Source organism: Anas platyrhynchos, chromosome 1 (assembly GCF_047663525.1).
Source record: "Anas platyrhynchos isolate ZD024472 breed Pekin duck chromosome 1, IASCAAS_PekinDuck_T2T, whole genome shotgun sequence".
In the NCBI taxonomy this organism is placed as follows: Eukaryota; Metazoa; Chordata; class Aves; order Anseriformes; family Anatidae; genus Anas; species Anas platyrhynchos.
The window spans coordinates 38,878,192-38,904,540 of NC_092587.1; the positions used below are offsets into that span (position 1 = coordinate 38,878,192).

The 26,349-nt window shown below is 35.8% G+C and overlaps 1 protein-coding gene across 1 annotated transcript in view; it reads left to right on the plus strand.

Moving 5' to 3' along the window:
- TRHDE (thyrotropin releasing hormone degrading enzyme) overlaps positions 1-26,349 on the plus strand; it is a 207,427-nt gene that overhangs the window by 82,464 nt on the left and 98,614 nt on the right. Inside the window, exons 5-6 of the mRNA XM_027455444.3 lie at positions 5,311-5,424; positions 16,654-16,791. Of these exons, the coding sequence (XP_027311245.2) occupies positions 5,311-5,424; positions 16,654-16,791 (252 nt within the window). The remainder of the gene's footprint in view (positions 1-5,310; positions 5,425-16,653; positions 16,792-26,349) is intronic.

Sequence of the window (26,349 nt, forward strand, 5' to 3'; positions counted from 1 at the left end):
TTAACATTTGGTATTAACCCTCTCTTCACTCATGGATAATTGAGTCTTTGTATGTACAGAAATCTTTGTATCAATAAGAAAACTTTGTAATAAACTCATATTATTATAATTTACAATTCTTCCATCTTCTTATCTCCAACTAAACACATTATGAGTGTCTAGTAATATTGAGTCGAAGGCAAATTTTATTGAAGAAATGTGCTAGAGGGCCAGGAAACCCTTTCTTGCACTCATAACAGGCATAATCATAGCCTTCAGGTTAAAACGAATGAAATCCTACTGTGTAATCAGCATGGCTTACATCTGTGACTTTACGCAGTATTCTTTAAAAGGCAATGCAAATTCTTAACACTTTCTGCAAATGAAAAGTACCACATAGAAGGGAGCCTTTGTAATAGAGTTCTGGTAGATGAACCTGGAAATAATAATGTTTGGTTCATATTCATGTTTCACGTTAAATCTGTGGATGAATATTAAGTCCTCAACTAAAACATGACATTTTTATTGATAGTTATTGCTGGTTTGTTCTCAGTGTGAACATCTTATTTTGTTATATGCTCTTTATTGTGCAGTTCAATAGAATAGTGCACCATTCAGCCAGAAAAATCACAGTGCCTTGGGAATCAGGTGTGGAAAACACATATTAGGTCATCAAGTCCCAGCTCCTGGTAGAAATACCTTATTCCATGTAGTGTGTTTTTCTAGTGCTGGGTTCAGCGTTCCTGATTACAGGATTTCTGACACTTCTCTCAGAACCTTTTCAATGGCTGATTAAATTTGGTGGTCAATAACTTTTCCCTTGCATTATTCAGCTTAAGTTTTAGTTTTTCTGAAGTCAATCCATTACTTTCAATTATTCTTTGCAGTGCTTTAGTAATTTCTTCTCTTTCCAAAGCTATTTATACTTTATATGTGGACAGTTACCACATCAGTAACTTGCCAAATTTATCTGATTCTCATTGAAACAGATTCTTACTGAGCCTTTTTCACATCATTTTGGGAATATCAGAGGACATTGAAGTGGGTGAAAACCGTATTTGAGTTTATTTTAGGGAAGCTGTGTGCTCTTAAGTGACCTTAGAAGTGCAAATGAGAAGTTTTACTTGGTGTCCCTGTCATAGTAATCCCAGTGCTGTTCATGTAATTAGTATCTTCCTTCATTTATGTTGCTGCTGTTTCTGTTTCAGTACCATACTGGAGAAACAGATATGATAGAAAATACTCAAGTGGAAGAAATATTATTTCTGCTCTAGATGCAGAATTGAATCACAGAGAATATGAATCGTTCATCTGCAAATAAAGTTTAAGGGGAGAATCCCTCCCAAATAACATGCTGTAAAACACCAACACTGCCAACTCAGTATTGTCTTTATTTAGCCAGTTTTCTGCTTTTATCTTACCATACCCATAAGCCTCTCAAGGAATCTTTAAGTCTGGCTGACATAGAGCAGAAGCTATAAATGATATTAACTTAGCTGAACGTGTACTGAACTGAGGCGAGGTTGGGTTCAGGATGTCTTACCTCTGCTGCTTCTCTACTGCATTTTTATCCTTGTTTGCTGTGCATAGCATAGTCTGCTAATTTTGGGTGGCACAGGAATATGCCTTCCCTTTATTCATTTTTACATGTTAAATGACAGAGATTAAGCAAAATCACTACTGGCATAGTGAAAAGTACATTCTACATCTCAAGCTTTACTTTTTATTTATTTTTAAATTTAAGAGTAACAGGAACTCCACTGAAATACATTTTTTCCCTTTTAAAAAAACTGTATCATTGCCTGTTTCATCACAGAGTGCCCCCTGATTTTAAACCCATAACTTGGAAACATACAGCACATATCTTAGTGTAGTACCTAACTGTCCTATATGAGACCCTTGTTGCTTAGGGTAACACAGCAAATGTTGTACCAGTGTTGTACCCAAGATTAGAAGAATTGGATGAATGTTAAGAATTGGGATTGTTAGCTTTAGATAGGACTGTAAAATTGGTATTCTCAAACCTGTTGGGCATCAGTACTTGAGTGCTTTTAGTGGTGGACTGCAGTGTTCAAACAGAGAAGACAGCATCACAGAAGAACAAAGAAATTCTGTGGTTGTCAAAATACAGGTACAAAGCATATAAGAGAATTTTATGCCTGATTTCTTCACAGGTGACTTTGTAATGCTTCACTAGATTGTTATTTTAGGAACATGTTTTAGGAAGGATCTATTAAAGTTGCACAGATAGTTTTAGTTTTGTCATTTTTAGGTTATTAGTGCTTGATATTACAGCTTGAGTGTTCTTTTAGACAATTTCACATATTTAATTAAAAATTAATAATTGGCAAAAGGAGTGTTTCAGCATAAAAACTTTCCCTCCAAGCCCCAGAACACAAATGAGATATTAGTCAATACACGCGTATTTATAGCATCTTAAGTTAATAGCTCCAAATAATTACCATAATTTATTAAAATAGTTCTGTTATAGCAGCAATCCATTTTATTTGCATATCACAGATCAGTTCCACCTACAGCCTTTGAAGAAAGAGTCATTTGAATGATGTTTTTGTTAGTTCTCCCACTTGAGCACAAAACCTACGTTAAACACACATGAATGCATAGGGAAAGGTAAAAATTCCCAAACCATATTTTAAAAATTAATTTGTAAAGAAAGAACATAGGAAGGAATACCTTTTCTTTGTGTCTGTAATGAGGATAAAAGCCTTCTATGAACACAATATCTGAGGGAAACGAGCAATTTATTTAATCAATACATTTAAATTCATTTTTCTTTCCAAAATGGAAAAAAAAATCTTCACTCAGGGCAAATAGCATCCCTCTTCAAATACACAAATAAATAAATAAGCAATTACTTAAATGAAAGACTTAATTTAGTGTTTTCCTTTCAGACGTGTAACACCTAGGAAGATAATAGAGCATTTCTGCTTGAAAATTGGGCTTCATTAATTGCAGTCTCTGGTTATGCTCCAACTCTGAAATATAATAGTATTCAAGACTATTTAGAAAAATTCCCTACATTTTCACATTGGTATCATATGCTGTTTTAATACTTGTAAAAATATTTTTTCTTTTAGATAGATGATTAAATGAAAACTTTTAATCGTGTCATTACTAAATAAATATAGTCAACTCATAGAGGAATATAAGAAATCCTCTGTTGTGGCATCATAAATTGTGAATACAACAAAATTAATATTTTCCATTTCTAGATAAGAAGCAGGAACAACTATGTTCCTGCTTAAATCAGATGTATTTTAATCTAACATAATTCACTGTTTTATTTAAAAAAAAATAATTATTTTGAGTTACAAGAATGTGTATCATGAACTTTGTAACTTCTATTTTTTAAATCTCTCTCTGTACACTTGTAGCATACCCTGTCTGTTACTGGTTTCATATTTGTTCAGCAGTCCTCTTGTAATTCAAGAAATAAACACTGTGATATTGTGTAGTCTGTTTATCATTAGAAATTATTTACTCAAGCTATTCTAGTATAAATAGCACTTTCATATTACTCTGGTAGTATGTTACTCCAACTTTTCAATTTGTGGGAAGTGCATTATATATATATGAATGCATTTCCATTAGTTCTTTATCTTTTCAAGTAAATGGTCTTAAAATGAGGCTCTGTCTGTTTTGGTCCTGTAGAGGGTTAATTTGATAGCCTTCATCTAGATTATGTTCGAGTGTCCATTAAGTTTAGTTTCACTTGCCATGTGAATATGACTTTTGTCAACCCCATCTTCTCTCCCTAAATTCTTCAATTGCTTGTCACAGGCATTCATTTTCATGTTTCGCTTCATTTTTCCTTCAAATCCTATTTACTGAACATTGTGCAGCAATCTGATAATCTCAGTTTCTGTAGTCTGTTCTCTGGAGCTCCTGTTTTCACAAAGGATCTTAGTTGTGGCATTGATCCTCCCTGAGTGCTATTCTCCCTCAACAAAGATGTGCACAGAAGCAAGACCTTTCATTGAGATCCCAGACAAAGCCTTCAAATACGCCAATCATCATAAAAGGAACCTGCTTACTTGGCCAACTCCATGGTTCTTCATTCTCCACTCTCATTAGTGTCAACAGCAGCGCCTGTGCTCTGACATGTCTTTCTCCCCCTGGAATACTTATTTGCTGATCCCTTTCCATTTATTTTTGAGTTTACAAAATTATCTCTTGATTGTGAATTAACCTCTTTTTATTCACATTAAAAAAAATAGAGATTTTTTTTTTTTTCTGAAACAAGGTTTGGTTTCTGGGAAAACAAAACAAAACAAAAAGATTCTACAGAGATTATGAAATAAGTTTTCATAATAATGTGAATGTTTCTACTCTTATCACTCGTGTTAAGATAGTTCAGGTTGCCCAGGGCCATTCCAGTAATTTGGACAAGGTGGTCCATGAGCAGTGGAACTGATGAAGCCTGATTACCTGTGAACTTTTGGCCTCATTCCAGTGATGATCCCATCTCTGTCTAAAATCCCTATAAGGGATTTTACCTCACGTCCTCTGTCATGAAGGGTTTATGGCTACACCCCAGCTGTTTGCCCTGTTAACTGCTACTGAGCAGAGTATCTAATGGCTAGCAGGTTCTTGCCTTGCCCTCATTTTAGGTCCTTCTCTTTTCGGCTGCTGATCTTCATGTAGTTTTGTAGGAGTTATCTTGGAGATCTCTGTCCTTTTCTCTAAATTGAGTTGAAGTCAGTCAGGAAGTTCAAGAGTTACGAGGGGGAATGTGAGTGGCAGTCAGATTGGGTATGATTCTTTTGGTTACTATTTTAGGTACCCTGCATCTCTGATTGGTATTAAGAAAGGCTGCACATCCAGGCTGTAGGGCAGTAAACCCTGTATGAAATTTCCTAGGTCTGTTGTAGTTACCTCACATACCCTGGAGCACTCTTTATGTGGCATCAAGTGCCTGCTTTGAGGCAGTTGTGAGATATGGCAGGATTGCATGAAACAGCTTTCCTTAGGAAACTTGCCATTGACAATCAATAATGTAAATCCTAGCATTTTTCTCTCCATTGTCTGTTGCTTAAACTGAGATGAGAATACTTTAGAAAACTAAATTAATGCTGTGAATACTCTCTGCAATGCTTCTTTTCCCCTGCTAGCCCTTTTCTAATATTTTACTTAAGTAACTTAGGTGCATCCTGTAAAAAAAGCTTTGTTCATTATTATACGAAAAAAGTTTGGTAAGTTTCAATGGTTGGTATGAATTGAAAGTCGTGAAGAATCTGCTCTGTATAAATAAAATGTATGCAAACATTTTCTAATTCTTTTTTTTTTTTTTTAACTGAACTTTCTTTGCAGTGGTTTGGTGACCTTGTGACTCCAGTTTGGTGGGAGGATGTGTGGTTGAAAGAGGGTTTTGCTCACTATTTTGAATTTGTCGGGACAGACTACCTCTACCCAGGATGGAACATGGTATGTTTGTTTTATTTCATTAATTTTGAAACTCCACAGAAAGGTTTCTCTCCTGTTATTCTCCTGCTTCTGTTATAGACGGGGACTGCTGAAAAATACCAAATGATGCATGAAAGTATCAGATGTCCAATAAAGCAAAATCACAAGGTGTGAAATAATTTGACAGCATTCCAAAAGTGTAATCTGCAATTTATTACAAAAGAAATAAGGTCATGTCTATCATAACCCAGTGTTAAAATAACTACTGTCTCTCTGCTGAAAAACATTTTGGATTAAAGCAGTTATGATTTAACATGGACCATTTTTGAAAATGGACAGAATATTGAATTTAGTCCATGAGCATAACAAAAATGAGAAAGAGATGTTTGGCTAAAACATACTATGAAATTGAACATATATATATATATATATATATTATGTATATATTTACAGTATTCTGTTCTCCTCTCCCTAAGTTTACTCTTATTGTTGTATACAGGTTATTTTACTTATGCTTTTGTGAAGGTTGAATCCTTTGTAGTATTTTTTCTTCTTCTAGGTGTCAATTTAGGTTTATAATTGCATTATGAAATAGAAAAATAAATCTTTATTTGAACTGACATTTGTCTTGTATAGGTAAACATATTGGCTTCACCTGGCTTTGGCTGTATTAAAACTCATTCTCTTCATCTTTACGAAAAACACATCCTGAATTAAAATGTAATCATTCTAATTATAAATGCAATGAAATCTGGCAGGCCTGTATGATTTTATCATAGTGAAATGTCATAGATGACAATGTTTATACACTGAAATTTATCTTTAAATCATCCATCATTTGTTCATCACATAATCAGTTTAACAAATGCAGAATAACATTGTTTTAGAAGTCATTTGGAATGTAGAATATTTGCTTGAGATTTCTGTGGAATGAATATAACATTCACTGTTATGCAAATGACACACCCATCATGTGAAATCCTTACGTCTTAGCAGAATACAGGCAAAACAAATAGGTTGAACTCAGAAATTAGACACACGTGCTGCATAAATTAGAATTGGCTATGGTAATATTGCTATGCCTGGAGAAATACCCACCTGTCAATTTTTTCCCTAAATCAAAAGGAAGGTAGACATAAACTTTGGCCTTTGCAATCAAAATAACCGTACTGACATATTTAAATAATAAGAAAAATAGTGACAAGATGGAACAATTGATGACTTAAGCATTTAAACATGATGTATTTTTTTGCAGACTACAGTAGAAGTCAATGTTTTAACCTTATTACAGAGATTGTAAGAAGAGGAAGCAAAACCTGCTGTTACTGGAATTTGGCTTGCTGGATATTTTTGTTATTGGTATAAAGTGCATTTGATGTTTAGATCATACTGACATTTATGAAGTTGAACAAATAAAAAGTGAGCCTTTATAAGAAGAAAAGCTGTTGCAAACAAACTTAGTTATTTTTTTTAAAAAAAGGACACAGTACAAGCTTCATGAATCAGTTACAAAAACAAGAACTACAGAACTTATTTTCTATAACGATGGTTTAACAGAACAATATTCCAGCATTTTGTATGTGTTTTGTTGGCAGTTATTCATACCTGTGAAATAAAAATAAAAGATGCTGTGATGTATGATGACAGAGCTTTTTGCATCAGGAAAAACAAGAGTAATACGCCAAAATCCTCTTTCTTTCTAAAGAATGAGGAAAGTTAGACAGTTAATTTCTGTATCTTGTAGTTTTGAAATTTTATCCCTGAAATTTTCCTCAAGAAATCCATGGATTAAAATGTCAAATACACCTTCTTTTCAGTTTCTCGTAGAACATTTGTCACATTTTCTTTCGGACAAGTGTAGACACCAAAGACTGAAAGTCAATTCCTGAAAAAACAACTTTTGTTTAGAAATGCAACTTGGGCAATATAGATATATCTTAATCAAATTGATCTCTCTTCAACTTCCTACCTAACTTGCTCAGTGCTTATAGGCCACAGGCACATGAGCTTTTACCATTTAAACTCCATAAGCTCCTAAAATTTTGCGACTGCTTTTCTAAAGATGCTTCTCTTTTAGTCAAACCGAGCTCTTTTTTTTTTTTTTTTTTTTCCAGTGTGCATCTTCTTTGGCATTCACAGTCTTGGTATCTTTTCTCTAGGTTTGCTAGCTTGTGTAAACACTTTATCCTTTTCTAAAGTTCTTGATTATCAGTTTTTCCTTAAAGGTTTTATAAGCTCCACACCCCAGGAACGATGGATAGGTAGCAAGATCGCCCAAACTGCCATGGAGCGTGAGCTGTTACACCTCACTGAACCTCTCAGGAGGTTTAGAATTTCTTGTGTTGTCCACAAGGCATTTACATACTTCATCAGGCTACATAATGAGAAAGGAAGTCTAGTCCTCAACAAATTCTCTCCATCCTTATGCCCTGGATCCTCCTGTTGAAATGTTGAGTGAACGATATGAAGAATGAACAGAATCATTCTGACAGAGGCTTCTGTTGCAGTTACTATAAGGTACCTGAGAACTCCCCTGAGGATATGGGCAAAGTTTCACTTGTTTCAAAACAGGAAAATGAGCTTTCTGTGCTGAGACCCTTCATGGTCCCAGCACAGGTCTTAGTGTCCTTTTTAAAATTAAGTTAATTCAGATCAAAGTTAGAAAGTCGCCCTTCCCTCAGCTAAAAACTAAGTCCTTGCATATTACCTTTTACTTCTTGAAGGTGAAGCTGACTTTGATTTTTAAGAATTATGTTCCCTCCTGCATGGTCATGAGACATTTGCAGCAGTAATGAATTCACCATGCTTCCCATTTCAGCCTTTTGCATTGCCTATCCCCAAAATGTTTTTGAAATTCTTACTCTGAACTGTTTCAAAATCTTACTCCAAAATCTCATTCTTCAAGGTCTTTGAAGTTTAAACCATTGTGTTTTTGTTTTGTTTTGTTTTTGTTTTGTTGTTGTCAAGAGTATTTTAAAAAGAAATCTGGCACTGCAAACTGTTCTCCCCAGAGATCAGAGAATATTGCTTAATCTTGTGTACTCAAAGTAGTTATTTGTTTGTGAATACCTTGGCTGTTGCTGTTTCATGACTTAGAAAGAGATGAGATTTCTTTGTTAGAAGCATACCATGCAACTTTTTGGATGTCTCTCCATGCCATCAAAAATGAACAGCAGCTGGATGTGAGTTCTTGAGGCGTTAGATCTTATGAATGATACAACAAGGTAATGTCAGCTCCATAGAAGGTCCTGCTGCTTGTTTTAGGATCAGAGAAAAGAGAAAATTAAAGTGGAAAGCTACTTACTGCTTATTTTCTCTTCATAGCCCTGTCTTTTCTCATCCACCCTGTCTTCTCATCTACCTTTCTCCTTTCAGAGACCCGATTGCACCTAAATGTTCTATCATCCTCTCTGGTTGTTTCTGTCATTATCCTGAACTCCTTTGTATGTGGCTCTCTAAAGGAAGGAATTCAACTGAGACTTTCTGATCCATGAATTTATTGATTGTTCTTTTGCCTCCTTATTTTCTGGTAGAAGGAACCATCATGTTTGCCCTTGAATGTCTCTGGTATTGGGGTAGGTATTGAGGAGTATGACAGCAGGAATTACTGACATGTAATTTTCCCTTTCATCCATCAAACGAGTGTCAAATACTTTAGCAGTCAGTACCCTGCTTGGTGCTGAGAAAGCATTTCACAGAACCTAGCTGTCTTCTCCATTTTCTTTATTATATAAAAGTTGGCTTTGGTGACAACTTTATTGGATGAGTCAAGGTGTACTACACTTGTGATTGCTTTGACTCCACTGCCTTCTCTATGAATTGAAGTTCTGGGATAAGATCTCCCACTTCCATGTGTGCTTACTAGTTTTACATACAAGGATGGTCATATTTGCCAGAGATTTTCTTAGTATTAAGCAACTGTGATTATTTACTCGGAGTAAAACTTTTTGTCTACCTGGAAGGACATCCTTCACCTGTCTTAGAGTGAATCATGTTTCCTTCACACTAACATGTTCCACACTCTAGATGATCCTGCCATTACAGTTGGCAGCTGAAAATAATGCTGTTGGTTATTAACATTTCTGTTATAAAAATATGTGCTGCAAGAAATTACCTGTGCCTAGAAAGTTAATAGAAAACATTTTAACTAAACTTCATTACAGTAAGTACTTTGAACATCATGCAACACTCTGCCCAAATCCTTTATAAATGATCTTAATTGCCTATCTTTCTCACTGACAGGATTGAAATAATCAAAGTGAATACTGCCATTAGACACATGCTTATCTTTAATTTAGTTTGATTAACGTTGCCTCTTAAAGTGTTTGTCTCCTTCCACGAAATTTTTAGGCATCATTTGACTTACAGAAAACCCAGAAAATCTTTATAGGTTTTGAAGTAGACTTAAGACATGGGCATTTTTGATTTATTTCATTATTATTTTGGCATTTCAGACCTGAGCTGTAGCCTGCTTGATCCTTCTAACCCAACATAAATATCATGCTGGCTCAGCATCGAGAGAGGTTCAGACTGCTTTTTTAAAACTACTTTCATCTCTCTCTCTCTCTCTCTCTCTTTATTTATTTATTTATTTATTTTTGGTTAAAGGCTCCCAGTGCCTGTAAGAAGTAAGCCTTTAATTAATACCACATGGAGTGGTTTTTTCCCTCAGTAAATGCTCACTGAAGTCAATTCTTGTATGATTTTCTGTTTTAACTCAACTATGGGGGAAGCTTTCAATGTAAAATTAACTAGAATCTCATGTATAATTAACTTTGGCAAGAAAGAAGAGGTATGTAAAGGTAAGGTGAAAGACCTGGTTGCTCATTATTAGTCCTTTTTAAGCACATCAGTTTTGTAATCCTTATGCTAAATTTTGCTTATAACTAATAAAATATGTTTCCATCTCCAAATTATCTTTCTTAATACAGTTTCTTTTTAAATGCCCTGGCAAGATGCATAACTGTACGGAATTCTTAACTTTAAATAGTTAAACTCTTAACATTTAGAGATCAGACATAAATGAATATCAACATTTAGATGAAACATTTATTCAAGAGATTGAGTACAGGTTTGGAGAATGTCAGTGTCTCTTCTTTCTTCATGTCATTATCTGCTCATCTTGGGAAAGCAGCCGAAATTACATTATTATGAGACCTTTTGGGTCATGTGAGTTCAAATCTCCTGAGTTCAGGGTTTAGATGAAGCTTTATTTAGTTCCTGAAAGAAACTTCAGTGAACTTGCTGAATTTCGTATAATTTTCAATTAGTAACCACTTTGTCATCAGTAAAAATGAGAAAGAATCTTTTTCACAACTTTTGTATCCCATACAGGAGGAAGATCAAGGCCAGGAAACCCTACTGAAGGGCAACCCTACTGAAATAGGGATGCATGCTTCATCAGGAAATATAGTTAATGTGGGAAGTTCAGTGGCAAAGCAAATAGCCATATATTTGGGGGCATCCTTCTTGAGGGATCACTTTTCAAATGCTCTGTTGTCTCGAATTTACTGCCCTTATTTTAAAATATTTTGCAATATGCAGTTACTTGAAGCACAAACTGATAACTAAGTTTTGGTGTACCTGCAAAACATGTTTGGTCCCTTCAATGCTTAGATCACTGAGCCTCATCACTTTCAGGATGGTATAGTTTAGGCATGCAAATGTGAGAGCACATGAGAAATATTTTCACTGATGGTGACCTTTGCCAGTTGTGTCTGGAAGTTGCCTCAGTATTCCAGTCACATATGTAAGCAACTTTTTATTTAGATATAATTTACTATTTCTTACAGTGAGAGGATTTTCCTCTATAGATTCCTTTAGTTTGTCCAGGAGGAACTTTGTACCTTGTTGCCTAATGTTTTAAAATGCTCTGGGAATAGATGTGAAGGGACAGTGCATCCATTTGCTTAATGATTCATTTCTGTGAAGGCAACAAGATAACAAAACAGGATCTTAAAGGAGTAAAACCAACCTTCTCTGAAGCATTTTTAGGGGATAGGGCATCGTTCCTTCTGTAATGCTTCCTGTTGCATACTGTGCCCTCCATTTCTGTAGGCACAATGGATCTGGTATACAAAAAAAATTAAAGTTATACCTGATAAACAGATTGGTGAGAGAAAACAGCAGTTGAAGTAGTTGGTGAAACTGCGCAAAAGCTCCAAATAACTACACATCTGCTTGGCAATGCAAGTACTATGCATAAATTACCTGGAGGTCATGAATATCTGGTTTGACATTTCATTAAAAAAAATACATTTCAAATTCTCTTTCCTGATATTCAAAACTGATGTTCTTCCTTAACTGTGAGCTCCTAGAACATCTGTGTTGCTTTATAACAACAACAAAAAAAAATTGTTAGCCAATGTGAAAATATCTCAAACACAGGGACAGAAATTTACAGGAACTTTGACTGAAAATGTAGAAAAGTGGGTTATGAAGATAGATAAGTAATGGTGACATATTCATAGTTGATAAGCGTAGAATGTGTTGCAGGCCTCCTTCGTACTACATACATAACTGAAGCACACCTGCAGAGATATAAATTAAAAAGCTCAGCTGCTCAAGCTATTCACAAACAATTACAGTTGTGAAGAGAGAGAGAGAGAGGCTATGTTCATTTACCAGTAATCAGGAGGCATCCTGTAATAGACACATACTTATACAGTGTTTATACACATATAGACAGAAAGAACTTGCTTTTGGCCCCTTATGGAACTTTTCTGGTCTTAAGGTATTTTATTGAACCTTTGGTTTCCTAATAGCTTATATTCCTTTGCAGTTTCTTAAGCTTCACCCTGAAATGTACTGCATTAGAACTGCAGCCTCCTGGAATTGTGTATACTAGAATTCTTTGCCTTCAAAATCTGCCCCTATTTCTTTTTCCCCATATATGCATTTTCCATATAAACACATTTTCCATATAAACCCAAGTACTGAACCCAAATGCTAATTTTGTCAGGCATGAGAGATCACTCATCTCCTTTGTATTCGTGATGGCTAGTAAAGTTGAATAGTTTGGAGAAGATATTTCCAGCAAGTTTTTCAGGAATATCATTTGCAGATTTGTTCACCAATATTAAGCTTTATTCATGTAGATTTCTCAGTCCATAAACTGGTTGAATGGCAGTCCCAGAACAAAGGCGGTGCCTTTAATATTGAGGCCTTTGATCTCTTCTGTGTACTAATTATCAGTTTTGGCTTTCATTGTGCTTTTTCTTTTGTTCCACAGTTGGATGTTTTCCATATTTTTTTCCATTTTAATTATATTCTCTGCTATTTCATATTAATTTTTAGAAATTATTTTAATGTGATTAAAGAGTATTACATTATTGTCATGCTAACTTTTACATTATGTCTCAATATGATATTGTAAAATCACCAGCAGCAACCTCTTTCCATTACATCATCGTTATCCTGTTATGCACAATAAATTTTAATGGCTCTTGAAGATAGTCTTTTCTGCCAAAAAATGTTATTTCACAATTTCTTTCTTTCCATTTAGAGGTAAGCTACTTGAATGTTGGTCATCCTGTTGGAGAATAATACACAAAAAGTGACCACGTCCTTTCCGCAAACCTTCCTCTGTAGAATAAAAACAAATTAGAACAAGAAAGCTCTTTTATGGATTGCCAGTTTCCCATTCCTGGTTCTTATTGCTATGGAATGATTTAAACTACAGATCCACGTTTAATAATCTTTACATACTTCCATTATGTAGAAGAATTGCTATAGGCAAAAAGTTTCTGACCCCGTTATCAATAGCATTTTTTCTGCTTTTACCCACAGCAGTGAAATTTGAATGTTCATAATGTTTAAGGATTTACTGAGGATGAGAGAGATAAGCCTCTCTAAGTGTACCAAACAGAAAAGACCCTATCAGTCACAAGTACAAATCATTCCTACGAAGAGACAGGTACTTGAATCTGGTGACCACTGATGTTATGGCAATAATCTGAACACGTAAATCTTCAAAAGACATGCTCATCTGATAAAACAACACTTCAGTCTCTGCACCTGGGAGCATGCTCAAGAGTAAGAGGGAAAGCAACAAGAAGTAATTGACATTTTTTTTTTTTTCTCAACACAAGAGGACCTGGACTTCTAGACTTTGTCTATTTACAGTTCCAGGAAGGCTCTAAGGAGAGGAGATGAAGAGACAAGATGCCAAGTGGATAGTAGGAAAATAAGGAACAGAGTAGCTTCCTGCTTGCCTTTAAAGAAAGGCTTAGGCTTGAGAAGCACTTCTGTCCTTTTTTCAGTTTTATTTCAGAGTAGGCTTCTGCTGTTGCCATACCAATTCTTGCTCTGGGCACTGTCTTGCACTTATACACAGCTATTGACACTTTCCAGCCAAATCCCCAAAGACTCATCTGAAGCCCTTGTTTCTTTACAGGTGGATCACAGTCTTTGGCTTCTCTCTTGTAGCTGAACTCCTTGGAGGAGAGTGATCTTAAACAACATTTTGTAATTGTTTCATGTTTAGCTGCAAACTTGTCACCTACCAGGTTGACAGCTTGCTGACCTCATTAAATGCATTCCAAGATTGATTTTATCTACAATTTCTATGCTATGTGTTTCCTTAGTCCTGTAGATATCACGTTAAAATAGATCAATTCCAGTATACTGCATAGGGTAACAGAGCTAGAGAATTGAAAGCCCCTCTTCTATCAGTATAGTCAGTTTGGTCACATGTGTTGGCCTTTTCCTCTTAATGAGCCAGTATGACTTTGAAGTGGTGTTTCTTCAACAAAATAATTAAGGTAGTTTTAGTTTCTTTCTGCTGTTCAGTTTCCTGTTGTCTCTTCAAGCTGCATGTCTGCCGTCAACCAGGAAACTCCTTTCTCTTTCTCTCTATGTCTCCCTGGAGTTCTGCACATATTTGAGTCTCCTTTTGAAATCTATCTCAGAGGCTGTGTATTGAAGGGAAAAGGTGAGAATGCTTTGGAAATCCTTTTAGCTCAAAAAAATTAGCTTTATAGGTCAAAAGCCTTCTTAATTCTCACTAAAATGCAGGTGAACATATTTGATGGCATACTAGCTATTTCTGTTGTATCCCAGTGCTATGGTCTGCCATAAATTTTAAGGAAGACTTTCCAGCTATGGTTACTTGGGTGAGCTGTCATGAATGTAAAATGCTCCTTTTCTGCCCTTCAAGGGATAACCTAAGAAAAAACAAAACAAAACAAAAAACAACAAAACAAAACAAAAACGAAACACCTGAAAAACAAAAGGTATCGTGTCCTTTTTATATCTTTTGTATTTTTAATAGCTTTATGTTCATTACATGCTTATTGTCTTGATTCTGTGTTTTGTATTTGAAATATTCTTGTGTGATTACATCCTTTTGATGAGTTAATTCTGAAAAGTAAATCCACTCCCACAATTTTTTATTAATTATGATATCCAGGTGTGAGTGTGGAGATAGGTCTATACATGTGGGTGTTCATACCTATATGTGTTACTTATCATACATCCGTAGAAATTGGTGTTCTGCTCCTGAGTAATAGAGAACGTGAGTGAGATGTAACCAAATCATCTATAATCCTTTCTGCCTCAGTAGTTTTCCTCTCACTGGGACTGTCATAATGCTTGTTTCCCTACACTTTTTTTTTTTTTGTGTAAAAAAGGGCAGTTACTAACTGCATACGCCTGAGAAAGTTTGGAAATGAACAATAATATGAACAAGACATTACTTTTTCCCTTCACAAACCTTACCTCATGCAGCCAGCTGAGAACACTAAGTGTGTGTTGGGTAATTGGCTTCCCTGCATCCCGTGCTTTTAATTGCCTGAATATGCAATCAGCTCAAGGTACATTTCTTGTGCTCTAATGAATTCTAACATAAAGGTTTATTTCCAGATGGATCAGCATTGGAAGAGCTCTTCATCTGTCTTATAAATAGAATTTAAATTAACACATTGATACCAAAACCTTGCCACCCAAGAAATTAAACATATAATTTATTATGTAATTTTGTGGCTATTTTATCTGTGGACATCAAAGTACTTTTTGACAAACACGCAGCATTCCCTAGAATTTCTTTATGCTATGGCAGTAGGTTAACATTAATTCAGGAAATGCTGTACATTAGATAAAGTTTGAGATATGCCATTTCAGGGGGAAAAATGCTTATTTAAACCTTCCATAATTTTTCCAGTCTTTACATTTATTTGTGACTTGAAAAAACAAGGAAGTGAAGCTCTTATTTCCTGACATATTGTTTTGGAGTGGAGACGTATATGAATGCAATATGAGGACTTTTTCAAGTATGTCATTTCTCAGCTGAAAAAGTCGTATCTGCTTGTACTCTAAAAGTGAATGCACCACAGTTCATAGAGTATACATGCACATTTAATTAATGCTGCTGCCCAAATAAATATGCAGTGGTTTTGACATACCTCTGCAATCCATATTTATAGAGGGTATAGAAATGAATTAGTATGTTGGATGTTGTTTGGGTTTGCACCTGCCCTTGATGGAGCTGTGACTTTGACTACGTCATTTGACTTCTACATGCAGCCATGGTCTCACTTGTAAAGAGACATAGGAATGATTTTCTTCAGATGGAGGTTATGAAATGAAGGAGATAAAGTTTGTTGAGCACACAAGCTCTTGAAGAACAATTTCTGTACAGGAATTACAAAAGATGGTGCAGACATTTGCTATGACAGTGCTGTGGGCTCTGTTCATTGTACTGTCCCATGCTGACCTGCTATGTGAACTTGGCACTAATAGCCAAGTGACTTAAATGTTAATATGCCTCAGGGTCTACACAGTAAAGCAGTAATAATTGTATTTACTCATCTCTGTCAAAAGTGATTGTGCCTATGTATGCAATGAGCTCTATGAGTGCTGGTCTGTAGCCTCCATATATTTTAGTGATTGAGGACTATGCCACTTTCTCCTCTCTCCCTACCCCTGGTAACTGGGAGTGAATTGTCATGGTAATGAGGATTGCAGTCTGCACTTACAGATACATTTTGATTCATTGAATAGTCTTTAATTTAATTTCAGTCAGTTTGCTTTCAGCAAATGGTCTCAAGTCAGTAGGATCCCTAGATGCTAGATGTAGTTCCTGTCTGTTCCATATACATGTTCAAGATTTTAGGACTTGGTGGTGGCTTACATTCAAACCAGAAGGTCTAATTTTAATTGTCTGTCATACAGAAGCTGCCTCTGATAACTGTGCATCTATATTGTTTTAAATGTATATGTGTCTGTGATATTACTGCTTATGCTGTATTTCAGGAAAAGCAGAGATTTCTGACAGATGTCCTACATGAAGTGATGTTGCTGGATGGTTTGGCCAGTTCACATCCAGTATCCCAGGAGGTGCAGCAAGCCACAGACATTGACAGGGTGTTTGACTGGATTGCATATAAAAAGGTGGGACTAATTAAACCTATCTATCTCTATAAATAGATATGTCAGTAGCTATTAGAAGATTGTGTTCCATCCGCAAAACACATATTCTTGTAAAGATACACAGACAGTTGCTAAGAGGTGGGAAACTTTAATTTGTGTGGAATATGTTTGGGATATACTACAGTGATTTTATCCAATCACCTTCAACAAATCCGGTGTTATTAAGTGTTATAAATAAAGTTGGGAGGCTGTCAGAATGCAGCAAGAGGATTTGTGTGTTCTTTTAATTACTATTTATTTTGTGGCAGCGTCTGAATTGTGTTAGATGCTTTAAAAAGCAAAAAGGATATGTAGTCTTTGTCCTCTTGAAACTCTTGAAAAATTCTTAAGTACTGAAGTTACATGTAAGGTTTTTTTCCTTTTTTTTTCTATGCATGAGAATTTTTTCTAAAAGCTAGTGAAAACCCTGCTCATTGCAGAAGACTGAGAGCAGAAGAACTGACTTGTGGGGTGATGAAGGAATGTGTATTAATTCCGGCAATTTCAATGTGTATTTCAGTGGTAGGAATGATTCAGCCAACTTTGGGACTGAATAGCTTCTATGAAGGAGTGGAAGTGCTATACAGTTCCACCTTCTCCATCATATGATTGGGCTTTCTGCTAGCCTTTGACCCAAAATCTGGTGGATTTTGGAATCCACCAGAATCTGGAATTCCAATATCTTGGAATCTGGTGGATCTGGAATTCCAATAATTTGGAATCTGGTGGATCTGGAATCATCATACCACATGATGATTCTCTGCACAGTATGGTGTCCAATACTGTGCTGTAATTTCATGAGCAGATGTTCTTGACATGTGATGCAGGGATGTTGCCTGCAGCTTTCCACTATGAAGGCTACACTGGTACTGCCTGCTTCAGACAGTAAGAGTCTTTTGACTATCACCCTTGGACCAGACAGTATTTTTCTTCTGCATCATTAGCTACCTAGTATCAGGCTGTAACAAGACAGCAGCAGCATAGCACTGACTTGCCTGCTGAGCCTCCAGTTTACCCAGGACTCATTCTGAGCTAAAAGAGAGGTGTATCCTTTCTTACAGTCACCAGCTATTCCCACTCAACAAGTTATCTTTCATTAAAGGTTCTTACTCCTTTAAGAGTGGGCAAATGACAGATGCGTGTTTGTGCATGTAGTACATGTAGGATGTAATATTCAAACATAAAATAGCTAGGAAAACATTCTAAAATGCTAGAGTTGCTCAAGATCCCAAGTACCGTTTGCAAATATGCCTCAGCTGGCTTTGAAAATATGAATCTTGGTCAATTAATTGTAACCAGCAACTTTTAGCATAATGAAGTATTCTCATCGTTTAAATATTTGTCATATTTGATGGTGATAGCTGAACCTTGGTAGGTTCAGAGGCTTATCTCACATCAGTATCTTAGTATTTCAAGCTATTTTTTTTTTCTTGTTAATGTGATAGTAGTAATATCACACAGTAAACTGTAATGCTTAGCACTTATCATTTCATCATATGAATATTTTACAAACATCATGGAATTTTCATTTACATTGAAATGACAAATAGGACACTAGGACACATCTATATACTGTTAGCTAACTTATCCAGGCTGATAGCATCATTCTGTTTTCTCTGTGGATTAGAGTGCAATCTGTATATTGTATCTGTCTGTCTATTTAAAGGTTCATTTTTAATGTAACAATACCCATGCCCAGCCCAGTGGATATGGCAGCTTCCCCACTCAGCTTCTCTGATAGCCAGCTCTCCCAGGACCTTAACTGACACTGAATGTGTTCATATCAGGGCCTGACCATGTAAATTTTGAACCCAGTTACTTGATCTAACAAAACAGCTTGAGGAATGGTGATGGAAGAATATACTTAGGCTCTTTCTTAGGTGAGGAAATTAAAGCACAGACCCTTTCACCTATAAAGTCTTTGTTTTGCTGTCTGCTTTTCTAACTAACCATTCATCCTTTTGTTTTAGATACAAACAGTATCTAAGAGGAATAAACTTTACCACTGGCTTTGTAGCTGCTCTTTTCACTGTTTCTGTACTTTCTTCCCAGCACCTGACACCATTCCTTCAGAGGATAAATTGGAACAAATTTAGCATTTTGTAGATCTTGCATTCTTGTTTCCTATGCAATCTTGTATGCAAGCATGCATAGCTTGCACTTAAAATCAGCTTGCTTGTTGATGAAATTAACTCTTTTATGAGATAGCTAGAACCTTTGCCTATCCTTCTAGCTCTCTAATGTCTGCCAGTATAAAAACTGTGATGAATGGTATATCAATAAAATCCAAGTTGTACCTGGTCAGGTGTTTGCTCAAATATATTAGGTGTCTCAAAGCCCTCCTTACACAATGAACCCTGATTTCTATTCTTGCTTGTGTTTCAGGGATGGATTTTTGGTTGTTTGCTGACTTATTTTTTAAATTGCTGAAAAATATTATATATTTTTTTCTCTTGACTCTAGTAAACTTTGGGTCAGGACCATCAGTGAGGCCTTTTCTACTGTATTTATTAAAATAATCATTTTATACAGTCCAGCAAAACATGCTGGAGTATCTTTCCCCTGCATTTTTTTTTAATTCTCTTTTATTTTTTATTTTTTATTTTTTTTAATGTCCACCTAGTGCTTCCTGGGACCTTAGATTGTCTATGCAATCTCTTTTCTCTCTTTACTGTTTTCAGTGTAAAACAAAATGATGAAACTTTCTCCCATATAATTTTTCTTCATTGAAATGACAGTCATGGAAAGTCATTGTCATTTCATTGTCTTTACTGTCATCAATATGGCATAAATCAGCTAGACACCATTAATATGCCCATGTCTGCTAGACACTCAGCTGTCACCTTAAAGATTTGCCTCTTACTCTTTCTATACATTTTGGAGATAACCATTGAGATTGTGCTATTTAAATGCCTAGGAGCTGAATACATTTTTCCTTTCCACTTTCTTGTCCTCAGTGATTGCATGTAAGAAGTCTCACAACATAAACCCCTGAAGAATCGTATTCAGGTAATCCCACAAGCAGAGTGAAACAGGCACTAATTTCACTCACACAGTGTTTCCACTGAAGCTGTTGATGGTAGTGTTTGTCTCTTTCAAAAGCATCATACTAGTCATTCCTCAGAGAGGAACATGTCATCATCCTCCACTTGGACCACAAATATGTAGAGAAAAACAAGAAATCATGATAGTTCATTAATAAGCAAACAGTATTGGTAGATGATACAAGGCTCTCAACTCACATCTTCATAGTGCAGCTGGAAATAAGATATTGTCCTCCCATGATGGGAAAAGTCGTTATATCCCAAGTGCAGCAGGAAATACAGCCTGTTGAACACAAGAGTGGATCTGAGAATTGTTAAATCAAAGCAAAAAGTGTGACAGCCTTTCCATACCAGAAATAATTGACAGCAGGAATCATAGCCCTGGAGTGCTGCATCAACAGATGAGGAGAGAGTGCAACAAGGATAACATGAGCAGCAATGATCAGCAAGGAACAGCCAGCTGTAATGAAACAGAGAAACAAGACAGCTGCATCACAGAGGGAGCAGCCAGACCCAGAACAGTGTGAGAGAGAGATATCCCACACAGAACTAAAGAAGTCATACCCTGGATGAGCAGTCACAGCCAGATAAGAGAAGGGATGAAAGGGCACCAAGGACAGTATAGAGAGTCAGATAATATCTGAAGTTGTTTCCATCAGGCTACTGAATGCTTTGAAGTGTGCTGGTTGCAGATCTGGTAACAATTGGAGCAGGCAAGACCAGTATAACTATGAGTGTAACTATCAAAGTACCCCCAGAATATGTCATGGCAAGTGACAAACAATAATCAAAGCAAGGAAGAGTGTGGCTGGAATAGAGATGAATATTCCTTTTTTTTTCCTCCCTGTACGCAATATGAGACTCTGTAGTGAGATAGTTACTGGCCCAGGCTTTGTTACACAAACAATTCATTATTTCCTAAACTTTTGTCTGTATAATTTCCTTTTCCATCTTAACTCAGTACCACAACTTAAAAAAAAGTTTTTTGTTGCTTTCTGCATCTGAATGATGGAAGGATTACTATATTTCTAATAAATAAAGGAGGAGAGGGGGACACCCCTCAACCTTTCCTCAAAGTATTATATCTTTGCAACTAAAAATTTGCACAAAGAAAAGTGGTCACCTTCCCTGCGTGTTGCAAGAAACAGTTCTGGCAAAGGAAAATTTACAAAACTGAAACCAGTGGCTTGCTCAACCTTTGACTGTAGTCCTCTCTGAAAATTCAGAGTAACATGATCTGCAAGAATTTGGAAGAATAGGAAAGCCAACTGCAGTCAGTGTAAAGGCTCTCTAAATTCTTTGTTCTTTTTTACTTGTGTTCCTCAGGAACTGGGAAAGGTACTAGCACAGAAATACCAAAAGAAACTCCATCTATTCTGGCCAGTAAAACCAAGTTTAGTGTTGGAGTGAAATCCACTCAGTTCATGAGTGTAACGTAATTGTGGAAATCTTTCTTTGCCTTACAAAATGGAATTGAGGTGCATTTGTGAAGTCACCACATGAAAGTGATAGCAGCTCATTAACTCTGAAAAAAACACCTAGATAAACACTAACAAATAGCGAAATATAGTAATCCGGGTTTTATTTTTAATTATTCATGTAACTAAATTGGGAACAAAAGATGATATCCAGCTAGTTTAAATTCTTATGAAACCAGGTGGCTTTGCAACCTGTTCCCTTAACACAGTGTAAAGGGAGAGCTTCTTGTTCTTCCTGACTAATTTAGCTGTGATGTCACCTGTGAATGCCATGAAGCTCTTTGCATGCATTTGATGGCAGTTTCTGTTCTGTGACTTGCTAGTGCAGAAGGTCAGTGCCCAGATTGCAGAAGGTGCTTTTAAAAGCCATTTGAACATAATGCATTGTATTAGAGGAAATATCTTGTAATGAAAGTAATTTCTGTTTAGATAAAAAGGTTGTAGGTCTCCACAGCCTCCAATATGAGAACCATTGAAACTGGAAGTTGGTGAAACCTTCATGTTCAAGTTCAGAGCAATCCTTGGAGTGCCTCAAGTACACTCGAATATGCAGGCCATCCCACTCCAGCCCATGAGGTGCTAGCATGTAAAACCAGGCAGGTGCTTCAAGATACTTGAAATACTTGTCTTAAATAAGGCATTTGAGCACCTTCCTGACTCAAAATAGTCATTAGCCTATTGTATTGCTTAGTGTATACTGGCTTAGTATTTTCTGAAGAAGAAACAGAAAGCACTGTGTGAGGTGTATAAACAACAAGATACCTACAATGCTTTAGGAGTGTTCGTTTCCCCAAGCTAGGGAAAACTATACATGAGTTTGAGAAGATATAAAAAAATGGAAAACAAATGTTAATAAAAACACTGTATTTTAAAGAAGAGCTCATTAGACTGCTCAGTCAGGCTGACGCAAGACAGAGTAATCGGGAAGCCACAGCCTGTTGTAGTACAGAACCTTCTTCTGCCTGTTCCCCCTCAAAGGCAATGGCAAATGGGAGCTCCCAAGGCCTGGAGCAAGCGATCAAAGCAGAAATGGCAGTGGTGACTCCAGACACTGTGCCCTGCCATCCTGTATTATACTTCTGTCCCCAACAAAAGTTGGTGTGTCAGTGTCTCAGATGTTTCCATGCCTTAAAGTGATGAAGGTGGGCTTGCAGCAAGACACCCACCTATGAACTGGAGATCCTGAAGTGCTCTTATGTTTTCTGTCTCTCTTTCTTTACTTTGTAATGTTAATTTTCAGCAAAGGCTAAAACAGAAAGCTGACTGCTGTGCCTTCTTAAGACTTCAGATGTAGTTTCTCTCTCTCTCTCTCTCTTTTTTTTTTTTTTTTTTAATTTTCCTTGAAGGCATCTAAAAAACAGCGATTCCATAGTAAAGATGAAGGATAACTTGCTGACACCCACCCTAGTTCAGATTGGTGAAAGCAAGAGCAGCAGTTACAAGTGTTCAAGAAACTTGTTGCAAACTGTAAGAATTGGAAATAGAAAATAAACTGTATATAGCTGAAATAGAGTAAAAAGAAAATGGTTGACATAGAAAATGTGATTGGTAAATTCTCACTAGTCTGGTGTAGATTTTGCAGGCCTGCAGGACCTCTATTCAGAAGGGAACTACCTGGAACAATGCCAGTCCCCCTGTTTTTTACTTGATGTTTTAAAGAAATATTTAAGTCAATGTCTGATGCTTAAAAAAAAGTATTAAAAGAGGGCAGGTAGAATGGCATGTATAACTGTAGTTAGTTACAAATCAGTTTTAGACAAATGACAAAGTTTTAGACAAAATTCTTAGGTGGTATTTATTAAACTAGAAAAAAAAGAATATTAATCACAATGTTTCATAGAAAAAAAATGGTTAAACAGACTTGATTTCAAACTGATGAGATTAAACGTGTGGTTGGTAAAGATAAATTGTGTAGAGTCACAGACTTTAAAAATCTATTCTATTACAGAATAATATTCTAGTTAAAAAAGTTGTGCTATACAGTATCACTAGAGAACACATTGACAGGATTATCTGTCAGATTATACTGATCCCCTAGGTAGTAATCAAAGGAGTAATCATCACAAATTTTGAGTGTTATTTTACTTAATTTGCTTTTGGATTCTCAGTGGAGCTGGTTGGCAAAATGGTGGTGTTTTGTCTTTAAAATGAATCAGAGCAAGTTTTCACCTGTTACTTCTAATGGGAAACAAGGAGTTGTGGAGCCAGCTTTATTATTAGATGAGATTCTTAAGATACACTGGTTTACTCGCTACTTACTTGGCTTCTGATGATGGCCCATCTATGTAAATAATGTCATCAACATTTTGTGTTTGTACATCCTTGAAGGCTTCCTCATACAGGCAGTTAATGAAAAAGTATGTGGTGCTTTTGTCCTTGTCAGTGGTGTCAGAACATACAATTTGGGATTTTGGTGGCAAGGTTGAATAAAACTGTGGTTGTAAATGGAGTCTCAGTAACATTTTGTCTAAGTGACTGAGACATTTTATTGTTGAAGGAAAATGATAGGATGACATCCACCTGAAGAACATGATTAGATATGGTCATTTACTCCTGAATTTTGTTCATTGTGTTATGTTCCTTAAATTTGCAAGACAATTTATATCTAAGACTAATATTTCATCAAAGCTCATCTTGCCATCTGACCATTTTGGTATTATCCAGCCCTAGAACAGCTGTGTTTGTCGGAATAGAAAATGATTATGATTTCCTAGTGAAAACCTCTCCTTGAGTTTAATGTTGCTTTTTCAGTGATGTTTTGGCATCAGATAAATGGCCTTACAATCTATAAAAACAACATAAGATGCTCTTCTGCATCTTTGATGATTTAGCACAGTAAGCTACAAGTTTATTGGTATATTTGCTGTTTTTTTAAAATATTAGTTCAACCAGACTGTAAGTAAAGCTTTAAGAATAGGGTAAGATTAATTTGTTTATTAAAATATGTCCTGCTTTTATTGCTGAATATCAACATGTTAACTTGTGGGTGTGCATTGCTTGATAAACAAGTATCAATTGGAAATTATGCATTATTTTAAAAAGCAAAGAAGACAAATATAAGGATTTTTTTTTTTTTTTTTTTGTCTGTACCATAAAAATAATGCAGGGATAGCACCTTTTAATGAATGAAGTCTTTTTCTAAGAATTTATTACTGAATTCAGGGAAATCAGTCAGAGTCAAATTCAGCCAATTACATAGTTACTTGTTTAATTTTGTGTGTAAGCTGTGGCATTTAAGTCAGATTGCTTATGTGTCTGTGACACACTTAAGTGTGTCACTAAATGATGGCCTGGACTAAGAACTTCAGCATGAGGCTTATATTGCAACACTGTGTACTAGTATGCATAGTCTGCATATATCGATCTTTTTCCTTACTTCTCTTAGCTTTTACATGTGTTTTCCGAAGGGAAAGCCTCTAGGAATTCATTTGAACTTTTTACATTTTTGCCACAGGGAAGAAATTGTAGGCATGTGTTTACTCATTTAAGCAAATACATTCTGTTATCCTAATTGAATACAGAAGCATTCGCATTCATGAAATTCATATGTATTAAGCTTCATTTTTCTTGTATTTTGAGGTGCTGTTGCAGAATACAGAAAAACAGCCACACTGGTGCATTACAGTGCTCAATTTTGTGAAAATGAAATAGGGGCTTGGTGCTGGTGACTGATGATATTGTCTAATTAATTCCCTGAGAATAATGTCTCAGTGAGTACTTCTGTAGTTTTGAGAGTTTAGGTACTTTGGGTAGAAACATCTGAAGATGGAAGATCTTTAGCAGAGGTATTTCAGGAGTCCTCCACTTTCCACAATACATTGCTGCAAGCATGAGCAGGGCACTCATACCAAGACTGTCAGACTGAGGTTGTAGACCATGAAATATGGTTCAGATTACTAAAATAGGAAGGTAAATACATTTCATTTTGAAATTTATGTATTTTCAGAAAAATTAAAGGGATGTTAGTTATTTGCTTAAGGTCCTAACAGTTGCTCAACAGACATTACACCAGACTTCCCTGATCTCTCAATCCTCTTCTTTAAGGTGCTGAGGGTGGTGATTCAGTTAATTCAGTGCACTGCTTGTACTGTAATGCAACAACTCAGTTGAAAAGATTTTAAAAAAGCCATTTACACACATGTGCATTGTTCTGTATGGAACAAATTCTGTAGATGTGACTTAATCAAAAATATTTTTTGTGTCAGATTTTCTGCAAGATTTGACATATTTCATTTCCTAATTTTATGGAAGAGTTCTTTTTTAAATATCACATTTTTGCTACATGTCTGATGTGCATTGTTCTTTCACTTTAATTCATGCTGTGTTTTTCCCAATGAGCTAAATTTCATAGGGCATCCAGCTGTGGTTGCTTAGTACCAACAAAGAATGATTGTTTTGGAAAACGTGACTTGGATATTGCTTGTTGGCTAGTGTTCAGATTACGAAAATAATGTGCAAATGTGCATTCTTTGTATGAGTGCTTTGTAACATGCTCTTCTAATATTTGTAATGAACTTTGTGTCACAGAATTATCTAATATTTTGAGAAATTAAGACTAGTGTATGAGTTCAGGAACTTTGAGCTGAAATGAAATTATACTCATTTACTTAAGAAACTGCTTGACTGTAGATACCCTTAGGCTTCTATTTGACAGAGCACCATAAAGATATGTTCAACTTTTTTTTTTTTTTTTTAATGCTGCTTTTATTAATTTTGGAGTTCTAAAAAATCTCTTTCTTCAGCATGTTTCATGAAGAGATACATTTCAATCATTATTCCAAATGTATTAATGTATTAGTCAGAATTCGGAAGTGTTGTTTTGATCACACAGTTGATGTGATGTTAACTGATTTTTTAAGGTGTTTCATTCCTGACTTGAATGCACAGCAGGTATGGCTCAGGGTTACTGGGTGAAGGGCCACATGATGGCCAACTTGTATGATTTTATCAGATTTTTAAGGGTATAGCAGAGAAGCATAATTAATTATTTGTATTGGACTTTCTTGATGAAGAATGGG